The following is a 12,031-nucleotide window of genomic DNA, read 5'->3' as shown; positions in this document are numbered from 1 at the left end:
CTCAGCCCAGGCACTGGGTTACGATTGCAACTTTCTTTGAGTGCTCAATCCCGCCGTTGATGCGCCGTTGTTGACGTCGAAGAAGGAAGGGTACGGCGGGACAAGTAAGTACCCATACTCTGATAAAGAGTACAGGCACCTGCAAAGCAGTCCCCTCCATATCAGTTGGGTTGGGGTGTTCACGGCGTCACGACCCACTGTGAGTCAATTGTGATGAGTGAATCCCAGCACAAGCATTCAAAATTGACTTGGCTATGTAGAAAGCGAGGCGCGGATGTGAGGAGAAGAGAACTTAAACGAGGTAAGTACAAGCTGTAGAGACCAATACAGACAACTCACCCTAATTGGCATTCTTCATTCCCTCATCCCCTTCTCTGGTGTGCTCTACACTCCTCTACTTCATCCCATCCGGTGAGCCGCGCATCCCTCGTAGACAACGACGCTGACAGACACCACAACCTACAGTGCCCATTTCCTTCCACTGTAGAATCCCCGCTTGCACAAGACACCGCGGTCCTCGTTGATGCCGCCTATATACCGACGATAAGATCCAGCACTCTCGATAAGCGGAACGATGATGACGCACCTTGGTTGTCGACTGCAGGCCACCCGTTGCGGCCTCTCGAGGTAAGAGCAATACTCAAAGAACAGCGAGGCACGGACGGAGCATGCTTCGTCTCCCGCAGGCCATCGATTGCTCTCTGCACACACGCTGGAGAGGGACATGAAGGTAAGAGACACACTCTGAATGAGTAGTACAGTGTTGAAGCACCTTGGTTATCAACTGCAGACCACCTGTCGCCGCTGCGCACACACACTCACACAGACGTGATGGCACAGTCTCAAATGGGTAGCACTAGCAGAGCGCTGATGCCCATGCTTGTGTCAAATGCAACCCGCACATCGCCCGCTGCACGCACACAGGAAGTAAACGACTATGCACCTGAAAGTAATATTAGCTTGGTAACTATTGATGCATGCATGACCACGTACCTCGATTGTAGAAGGTATAGAAGCAGGAGTGAGACAGAACGTAGCTCCCACCGTTGTCGTTGAACGTAATGCTGAATATTGTTAAAGAGAGTTTATAATTTATAATCCTATCCACAGGAAGCGAAGGAAACGAAGAATGACAAAAGCGATCATACCAATGAACAATACACATGGACTACACACAACCCTTTTACGATGTCCGGCATGTTAGTATCCCCAAAGAGGGATGAGGTTTAGCCAACGTATAGAGGGTCGTTTTGTCCGTCTGCAGGGTTTCCCGCGCAGTGGTCACATTCCTGAGGCAAGAGTCGAGACGTCGAAGAGTTGATGTCAATCAAGAATGTTCCTCCGCAGGCAGGCCTAGGGCTTGCGCTTCTTGGGATGCATTGGAGCAAGGTGGGTGGAGCGGAGTGGGCAAGCCGTTACATGCGACGAGTATCTCGCGTATTTGTCCTTATTATGCTGGCAGCAATCGACGGACTTGTAAAAATTCACTCTCGTCTCTTGTTCGTCTGCATGTCGCCTTTTATGACAGTGCAAGAATGGGTCCCAAGAGGCTTTTAGAAGAAGCAGCAGAAAACGCGGCTTATCTCCGATCCTCGTCAAGCCTCCGCACTTCAAATATCACCCTTTGATACATTCTCCCTACTGCCACTGCATGTCAAAAGCACGGCCATGGTCAGTTCCTCCGTCTTCTTCCTTACCGCAACCATATCACACCACCCCTCATCTGAATATCCGCGGAGCAGCTCGATAACGGCCTCTATACTCAAGCTGAAGTGGTGACGGACACTTCCTCGATTTACATATCACGCTTTAATGGTACGTACACTTCCACATTTACCATCACATCCGTCTCCGTCTACTCCACAACGTCACCATCACTGACTCCCGCCATATACAACCTCACCAACTCCCCCTTTTACAACCACCGCCCGCAGGTCCTCTCCTACGGATACCGGATACATCCGCCACCAATTTGACAACCAATAAGTCAACACTCACAAGATGCAAGCGAAATTGACTGAAGACAGAGGAGGATGATACGAGTGTAATGGGTACCATTCAATCATGCGAATTCCCATCCTCCTATCTTAATCCCACTCCGTAACCACAACCAACTGTGTCCAGCTCAACACTGTTGCCCAACTCTTGCACCATTTTCAAGCAAACCCGCCTCCAAACACACACACAATTTATACATCCCCCCCAACCTCCCTTCATGACCACAATGGCAACTTCGACATTAACATCAACACACTAGCTGCAAAAAGTCATACGTGCACAATCCGCTGCAGACCCCCTCCACCCCCTCATGACTTACAGCTCCCCCGCTCATCTCTGTGCCTGTCCCAGTGCCGCGTCAACTCTGCGCAGGGCGTCTCGATATGCCATATGCGCAAACCGCTAATGTCCATATATTAAAGTTGGCAATCACCCATGCGGACTCTGGGTTACTCGCTAATAACAATCGTGATGATGTGTGGACGCTTCTATTTCCACCTCCTTCCTTGGTGTTTGGATGGGTGTTGCGATGGAAGGAAAGTATACAGAAGGATGCAGGCCTGCTTCCATGTGTGGATTCCAGGGTTTAGCTACATCCCCGTCCGATAACCTATGTTACCTACTAATTCAACATCAAATATACATACTCGCCTACAATATGCAAAGACCTCATGATCTAAACTACATCCCCAACCTTCTTGTCTGCTAGAACCTCGCTGCGTAGTATGGGTGCTATAGTACATTAGACACCATGTATTGCCGCCCGAACGTGGAATCCAATCCTAACCAGCTAAATATGTAATTGTAATTACCAACCCTAACCAATGCTAACCAACCCTAACCGGACTAATCTGTGCTTTTGTGGTATATCGAATCCCAACCAACCCTAAAAACTAAACCCTAAACCATCCTAATCTGTATTTTTGTGGTCACCACCAACCCTAATCCCTAACCCCAACCAAGGCTAATATGTGTTTTGTGGTGTATTCACGACAACACCAGCGGGGTTTCAACTTTGCGAGTAGTGTTGGATATATTTATACCAGTAGGTTCTTTGAATTCTTGTTGCCATTAATCTCACAGACTCACTCAAAAGTGTTTGAAACTTTTTACTTTATTCAAATGCAGGCCTGCAGTGTCCCACTGGACCAAAACATCTCGTCTTGCCTGTCCATACTCTTTGGCTTTGAATGAAATGGACTAGTGCATTGGGGATTCAGGAGTCGCTAGATTTGAGTATTCCCGAAACCATATCTTTACAGCAATGTCAAGGTGAGTACTCTGACGTACCACATTTATTATCTAACGTTTTGGTTATGTAGACGTGCCATGACCTCCATGTGAATATTGAAGAGGTGATTTACGGTAACATTTCACCTCTATTACAACGTATCCCCAGTGTAGCATGGTATGTCAACCATGGCGCAAACGCTCTCCTCGTGCCCTAATTCATCATTACTCCGCGTTCTACTTTGATTAGGGGTATAATGACCTCATGAATAATTCCTGAAAAGTCGAGTCCTTCAAATCTTTCAGGAATCGAAGTACATTGAAATCTGTAATCAACACATATTAAGCGCCGGTGGCCTTGAACGTGTCGGAAACAACATTGTTTGTAAATAAAGCCTCGATACTCACCGCATTCTATCTACCACACGCTCTGCACCTTCCAAAATTTACCATCCAAGGTTTCAAATCCCAGGTATTTGCAAAGAGCAAATGGATTTACAAAACTCACCGTTTGAAACAACCCATTCCGGGTCCTCGTTGTTCACCGAAACATAACGATTCCAGAACATATTCAAGTGCGAGTAATGTCACCCGCTAGCTCAGAACGTCAGAATCATGTCAAGATGGATCCTTGGCTTGAATATAACCTGGAGGATACGTACAGAAATGCGATATCTGCGGATTGCATAGTACGAGTATTATAGGTTTTGTAGAAAAGAATTGATACCTTGCATACCATCGAGCAAGATACTCGGAAACAATGTATTACAAAATGCATTAAAACTCACAGAATATGTGTCTTACAATGAACGTAAACATTGAGTAAACTTGCAAAATGATAAATTCAAAAGCACAACATACCAACCACTCCACAATCTCGATTCCAGTTCTGAGAACAGCGGCGACCTCAACTCGACATGTCGTTTACACAACGGAAGTTGTAAAACCCATCAATACTAGCACATGTCGGCATCATTTCGTTCAGTATATTTGCGTTGTCCTTCGGTCGAATAGAAGATAGTTCTATTTTTTTGGCATTGCGGAAAAAAACACGTAACGGGTTACATGAGACGGGTGGTATAAAAGCGAGGTGGGTAATACCTGTTTGACATCAACCCACTCCTGGGTTTTCTCCTCCTCTACTCTCCTCCTGCCCTCGTGGTCTTGACACTACAACCACCACCCATCGACCAACCTCCGCAGCTCGACACGGCGCGTCCAACGCACTCTTGCTGCCAGCAAATCATCCCGCCGTGATAGTAACCGCATCCTTCCAACCCACCTGATACGTTCCACAGCACACAGCGACCATGCAAACGCACGCAAAGAACGTGAGTGTGCTGTAGTGACGTCCAGCCCAACACTGACCCTCCATCCAGCCCGACAGCGAGTTGTTGTAAACCGACCCGTCGCATTTCGGCTGCCAGCGAATCATCTCGTCATCGTGGTATGCCCGCTCCATATTCCATCAGCCCATCCGACGCGCTCTTCATGCAAACGCACGCAAAGAACGTGAGTTTGCCATTGTAATTGTCCTGCCCAAGGCTGACCCTCCATCCAGCCCGACGGCGAGTTGCTGTAGACCAGCTGTCAGAGAGAGCGTCCATTGCATTTCGGCTGCCAGCGAGCCATCATGGTATGCCCTCTTCACATCTCTTCAGCCCATCCTATGCGCTCTTCATGTAAAGAACGTGAGTTTGCCGTTGTGCCGTACTGCCCAACGCTGACCCTCCCTCCTGCACGATGTCTCCAACACCTTCCATGCAGACATGTGTGCCCGCTTCTGAGCTGTACACCAACCACCCGAGTTTTTGAACCAGCCGGCGACGAGCGACGCTGCGGACAGCTAGGTGAGCAACCGCGTTGGATACAAAAAGGAATAGTACTCACCTCTTGACAGAGCATGTGCCGCGCTTGAGAGTTGTTTTGTGCCTACCTGAAGCGGCAAGGTGAGTATGCGGGTTGGACAGTTCCAAGCAGCACACTCACCTCTTTTCTTCATTCCAGTGTCGTGTCTGTGCCGCCCTGAGAGGGCTGGAATACAGTGGTGAGTCCATCATGTCTGAATTGGATGACAATAGGAGAAGGACTCACTGAACAATACAGCTCCGGCCAGTGTTGGACAAGAGGAGCCCAGCAAAGTATGCGCCGCGTTTGAGAGCGGAATTGTGACGACTTCGTGGAGAAGCAAGGTGAGCAGAACCATGGGTGTCATCAGCAGCGCAGCCGTTGCGGGCTGCACAGATAGAGGAGGGCGTGAAGGTAAGAGGCGGCGCCCCTGATGAATGAAACAGCGCTGACGCACCATGTTTATCAACCGCAGGCCGCCTGTTGCCTACTGTAAACATAAAGGAGGAGAGGGAGTGAAGGTAAGCAGAAACGGTGTCAATGAGCAGAACGGTGCTAACGTACCACGTTTTCTCAACCGCAGGCCACCTGTCATACCCGATGCAGCACTGTATCACTCTCTTCAACCTCGCCGCCGCTGCTGCTTTGTGAGTTGTGTACATTTGTTGCCCAGTGACAACTCGGATTGAGCTGATTCCTAGTATATGTAAAGGTGAGTGACTGTCGAGAATATGTGACTGCACCTTGACGCGGATGGCTGATGCACATCTCAAGTCGAAACAGGGGATTGAGTTGCAATAAAAATCACGCACCGCGAGTTGTGCAAACGTGAGAGATTGATTAAGGAAAGGGAGACTGCAAATAAGGACAGAGCTGCTGTGACATCTGTCAGTCAGACTTAAGACATTCGTCAAGAAAGAAGGAAAAAGGACTGAGAATGAATCGACGAGAGAATTCAAACGTCGGCGGCGGTGGCGCAACGATACGCAGCAGGTAGGGATAGTGTGAGCAAACACAAACAAACACAAACGCTTTCTCTGCTGCGTGTTGTTGTGGGCGGCGAGCTAAGGCGGCGGCGGCGGGGTGGGGGAGTCGGCGGCAGCGGCAGCGGCAGCAGAGGCGCAGGGGTGGCGGTGCAACGACACGCAGCAATGTCTGTGTCGTTGTGGGCAGCGAGCGAAGGTGGGGGCAGCGACAGGCGGCGACGAGCAGTGAACAAACAACGACGCGCGTATACTCACGTGACCTATCTGGTTGGGACCCACGCTGGAGTCCGCCTCCACTCGCGCGTACGACGCACATACGAATCGAGGCCGGCCTCAGGTGGCCTCGACGCGTTTATTTTTAGACGGAGGCCGGCCTCCAGTGCCTGTCAAAATTTATTTTTAGACGGAGGCCGGCCTCCAGTGCCTGTCAAAAATTATTTTTAGACGGAGGCCGGCCTCCAGTGACCTCCATCAATTTGGAGGCCGGCCTCGGTAAAATACACATTTAATTACATAGCACCTCTGTATGTACAAAATAAAATATTTTAAAAGTGGATTTGGGGGTTTTTAAGGTCGAGGAATCCGAATCTGGCATCAGATTTCAGGAATTCTGCACAGGAGACCCAATGCAACGAAGGCCCCCCCTTCGGGGGGGAATAAGCTTAGGTACATCGACGATTGTTTCGCAATTGTTTACGCCGAGTCCGAAGCACTTGCACTTAATCTTATTAAAGAAACAATAAAGTTCGATGGTTGTGTTATCGAATGGGCTGTTTCCTCGTCGGGATGTCAATTTCTCGATGCTTTCATTTTCAAGGAGTCTGGAAAACTTCATTGGAAGCCATTTGTCAAGACAGGAAACAACCGAGAACGAGTTCCATGGGTATCACATCATCCTTTGGACGTCAAACGTGGCGTTTACATTGGAGAGTTATCCAGGCTAGCCGTGTTGTGTAGTACTAAGGAAATCTACATAGGAGCAATTAGAGACCTTAACGCTCTCTATTTGGTGCGCGGCTATCCCAAAAACCTAGTAATGTCTTGGTGTAAGAAGAATATACAAGAACGTTGGGAAAAGCGATTCGCTTTACGAATTGCAGAGCACGACGAATCCATTCTTGTACTTAAAACCAGATTTGACCAGGTATGGAATTGGTTTTCAGCTGCTGAACTTGGAAAAACTGTTACCGAGTACTGGTCGGCATGGTATGAACATGCCGAGAAAGGTCTGTATAGTGCAGACTCGTCCAGACCCCTTATCAAACCAGATCCAAATTACGTTCACGACCTCGATGATGTTCGCCCGGAGCTGTTCACACAGATCCTCGTGGACGGAGAAACTGAGTTCGTACCGGATTTGAGGAAGATAGGACTACTCGGAAGTCGTTGGATAGTATCGCGAAAGCGCAATACTAATCTTTTCGACCTTGCAAATGTGTGGAAGAAAACAGTCTTTCGTAAACTGGATGAAGACATCGCTGAAAAAGGTGGTGTTGTTCCCGAAACTCAAAACGTTAATGAAACTTATCATTCTGCTTTAGTTGAAGCTGCTGAGCAGATAAGTATCGAAAGTGATAACGAGATAATACTTCATAGACGTTCAATCTCACAAGAGAGGGAACATCCAGAATTCGGCAGAATATCCAAATCTTACAACCGATGAAAAGAATACTAGCGCGTAAGGCGTAAAGCATTAGAAAAAAACCCTAACCGTAAGTATTCATTGCTATAAAGTAACAAACATCTACTTACAAGCAACACATTGGATTAAATAGCTAAACCTAAACCCTAAACCCTAAACCCTAAACCCTAACCTAACCCCAACCCTAAGCTAACTAAGTCTAACCTTAGTAGGAAGTAAGGTAGGCGTGTGAACTTCCGAACGGCATGTGATTGTGAAGGGCCGGATCTAATTTAGTACATGGGAAAAGTTACTTAGTACTTCGGGAAAAGTTCCTTAGTACCGTGGAAACATTTTTGATGGACCGGATCATGAACTGTCCAATTAAGATTCACAACAATCAATCATTCTATTGTTTGATTGTTAGGTAAGGACCCAGGTAAGCTATTTATACTCTTGACATGAGAATACTCCCATGTCGCGGTTACTCGGAGCCACGTAACCAGAGTACTCTATATCCATGTGATTCACATCACAGTTAATAACCCACGATGTCAAAGAACAAAAGTGTTGGATCCACTTTTGACAGGTTACCATGTGCCACATCGACCCGTGACACTCTGTTCATCAGAGACCTGTCTAACTTGACAATAAACATTGACAGATTTGTGATAGTCGGTAAGATACATGACAGCTGCGCAGCATCACTTCACGCGCTGTCATCGGATGTTCCAGAACATTCCTTCTAAGAATAGCCACTGAAGAGTCTATAAAGACGAAAGGGCTGGCTGCTGATATCAATCAACAGCCCTCTGGCTACTTTCCATTTAACTCACAGTTTAAACTAGTCGCTCGCACCTCGCTTCGCTCGGTGCTCGCTCCCCCCCTAAACCCTAAACCCTAAACCCTATAAAACCCTTACGAATCGCAGAGCACGACGAATCCATTCTTGTACTTAAAACCAGATTTGACCAGGTATGGAATTGGTTTTCAGCTGCTGAACTTGGAAAAACTGTTACCGAGTATTGGTCGGCATGGTATGAACATGCCGAGAAAGGTCTGTATAATGCAGACCCGTCCAAACCCCTTATCAAACCAGACCCAAATTACGTTCACGACCTCGATGATGTTCGCCCGGAGCTGTTCACACAGATCCTCGTGGACGGAGAAACTGAGTTCGTACCGGATTTGAGGAAGATAGGACTACTCGGAAGTCGTTGGATAGTATCGCGAAAGCGCAATACTAATCTTTTCGACCTTGCAAATGTGTGGAAGAAAACAGTCTTTCGTAAACTGGATGAAGACATCGCTGAAAAAGGTGGTGTTGTTCCCGAAACTCAAAACGTTAATGAAACTTATCATTCTGCTTTAGTTGAAGCTGCTGAGCAGATAAGTATCGAAAGTGATAACGAGATAATACTTCATAGACGTTCAATCTCACAAGAGAGGGAACATCCAGAATTCGGCAGAATATCCAAATCTTACAACCGATGAAAAGAATACTAGCGCGTAAGGCGTAAAGCATTAGAAAAAAACCCTAACCGTAAGTATTCATTGCTATAAAGTAACAAACATCTACTTACAAGCAACACATTGGATTAAATAGCTAAACCTAAACCCTAAACCCTAAACCCTAAACCCTAAACCCTAACCTAACCCCAACCCTAAGCTAACTAAGTCTAACCTTAGTAGGAAGTAAGGTAGGCGTGTGAACTTCCGAACGGCATGTGATTGTGAAGGGCCGGATCTAATTTAGTACATGGGAAAAGTTACTTAGTACTTCGGGAAAAGTTCCTTAGTACCGTGGAAACATTTTTGATGGACCGGATCATGAACTGTCCAATTAAGATTCACAACAATCAATCATTCTATTGTTTGATTGTTAGGTAAGGACCCAGGTAAGCTATTTATACTCTAGACATGTGAATATTCCCATGTCGCGGTTACTCGGAGCCACGTAACCAGAGTACTCTATATCCATGTGATTCACATCACAGTCAATAACCCACGATGTCAAAGAACAAAAGTGTTGGATCCACTTTTGACAGGTTACCATGTGCCACATTGACCCGTGACACTCTGTTCATCAGAGACCTGTCTAACTTGACAATAAACATTGACAGATTTGTGATAGTCGGTAAGATACATGACAGCTGCGCAGCATCACTTCACGCGCTGTCATCGGATGTTCCAGAACATTCCTTCTAAGAATAGCCACTGAAGAGTCTATAAAGACGAAAGGGCTGGCCGTTTGTACCCCCAAACAGCCCTCTGGCTTCTTTCCATTTAACTCACAGTTTAAACAAGTCGCTCGCACCTCGCTTCGCTCGGTGCTCGCTCCCACCCTAAACCACTTGACTTTGCTATTACCCAACAGCTACTATGTCTTCCACTTACTCTGCTGCCTTCTCTCGTGCCATGTCCCCCACCCTGGACGCACTCACCCAGGCTGTCGTCAACAATACAGTCTTTGGCGTCAACGACGAAGCTGGCCGCCACAACGCCCTCATCGACGAGTTGGCCACTGTCGTCATCAAAAAAATAGCTGAGTGCCGCTCCATTGACCAGATCGTAGACTGCGTCTTTTTTGACTATCGTGCTGCCCTTAGGGAGTTTCTCCTCAACCTCGCATCGTGGTGCGACAAGAGGGAAACAGTCAAGGCTAGCCTTGAGCGCCTTGAACTTGCCGTTAGCGCAGGCAACACCCCCAATCGCCTTCGGGTGAAGGCTCCCGAGTTCCAACTCACGAAGGAATTCGCGGATGCCGGGTCAGCGGAGGCTCTTCGAGTCTCCTCTACGTTCTCCACCGCTCGTGACGTCTTCCAAAAGGCGATTAATGACGGCGCCATCCAGGCGAAAAAGGACGAACTGGCCTTTTGGGATGATAAATGCGCACTCAATAACTGTTATGAAGCTGCTGCCCTCATCGTTAAGACAACTTACGATGATCGCAAATCCAGCTATAAGCTCCCCGTTTTCTCTACAGACAACAAGGGAGTTCGTCGAATAACAGATTGGGTAGTGTCACCGCAGAAGAAGGCTGAATGCAGCGCATTGCAAACCATTTTGCCAGCCATCTTCTCTCATATCAAACAGATTGTCAACTTGCGCCACCGCGCTTTGGCAATCAAGATTGAGAAAAAGCGGTCGACTGCGGCAACAGCCGATGTCGAGATGGCCGATGCGACCAAACCAGGTCCATCGATTCAATCCCTTATTGATAAGGGCTTGAATGCACGTCTCAAGAAGCTCAACCTTGGATCTGTGGGCAAGAAGGCAAGTTCTCGTAACCCTTCACCCATAATTTTGGATACTAATTACTATTCTAATTACCCAGACTTTGTCTGGCCAGAATTCGTCCAAGGCTCCTCAACCTCAGGCCAAGAAAGCTGGCCCTTCGAAACCCAAGTCGTCGTCGACGCCTTCGCAGAGGAAGCCCCAAACCAAGGCTTCCAACAAGGTCGACAACAAGAAGAAAGGGAAGGGGAGAGCTCCCGTCAAGAACAATCCAAAGGGAAAGGGAAAGGCAAGAGCCTAGACGCGCGGTCTAATGTAGTACCTTTTACGTCGGTAAGACCCGCCTTCCCCAACTCTATTCCTGACGATATACTCACCATGACTAAAACAGACGCAGTTTCTTTTGTACACTTACATACGCCGATCTCATTCTTGTTGGCTGGCCAGTATCGTAGTAGTGTACCTTGTAGTCCTGGTGTGGTGGTCCCTGTAGATATAGCAAATGATTTGTCGCTCGGACTCAATTATATGTTTTTTACTCTGCCTTCTCAAAGTCTGATCATGCAAGCATGGAACGATTTTCAACGAAGAATAAGATGGCGTATCTATTTTTTGTTTAAGGAAGGCATGAACAAACCTTTTGATCCAGATTATGGAGTAAGCTCTAAGAAAAAGGAGAAACCTCCAGTATTACCGCAATATATGGAACTTGGCCTTTCGATGGGACGTCGGTACGTGCAACGCACGATCGCAAGTATCCAGGAAGAAGCCCTTACGGAGATGCGAAAGCACGCGTTCTCTCCTAAAAGGGACAAGATCCGTAAGTTTCTTATCGATAACAACTATGTTATTACGATGACAGATAAGAATCTTGGCCTCGCGGTGTCTGAACGCGACTGGATATTAAGGAATGAGCTCAATCTTCTTGAAGATGAACGTAACTACGAAGAGTTAGAATTTGAAGTTGCGCAAGAAGTTATGAAGAGCAAAATGATCCAGATGCAAACTCTCGCACGTACTGTCGAAGATGAACATCTGTTTCTTTATGAACTTGGGCTGTCTCGATTCTTTCTATCGAATGTACCGGAAGACGGATCATCGTTCAAGTATC

At 47.3% G+C, this 12,031-nt stretch overlaps 1 protein-coding gene across 1 annotated transcript; it reads right to left on the bottom strand.

The window, feature by feature from the left end:
• Positions 1–5,226: 5,226 nt before the first annotated feature.
• JR316_0008567 (uncharacterized protein) lies at positions 5,227–5,576 on the bottom strand (the record flags this gene model as incomplete). Its single annotated transcript, XM_047894280.1, has 3 exons — positions 5,227–5,290; positions 5,323–5,464; positions 5,534–5,576. The coding sequence occupies 3 exons, from the start codon at positions 5,574–5,576 to the stop codon at positions 5,227–5,229; spliced, it is 249 nt and encodes an 82-aa protein (XP_047747595.1).
• Positions 5,577–12,031: the final 6,455 nt, after the last annotated feature.

The sequence above is a fragment of the Psilocybe cubensis genome, chromosome 7 (genome assembly GCF_017499595.1).
Source record: "Psilocybe cubensis strain MGC-MH-2018 chromosome 7, whole genome shotgun sequence".
NCBI lineage: Eukaryota > Fungi > Basidiomycota > Agaricomycetes > Agaricales > Agrocybaceae > Psilocybe > Psilocybe cubensis.
The sequence above is the reverse complement of the archived record's forward strand: the minus strand, read 5'-3'. Positions and strand labels throughout refer to the sequence as shown.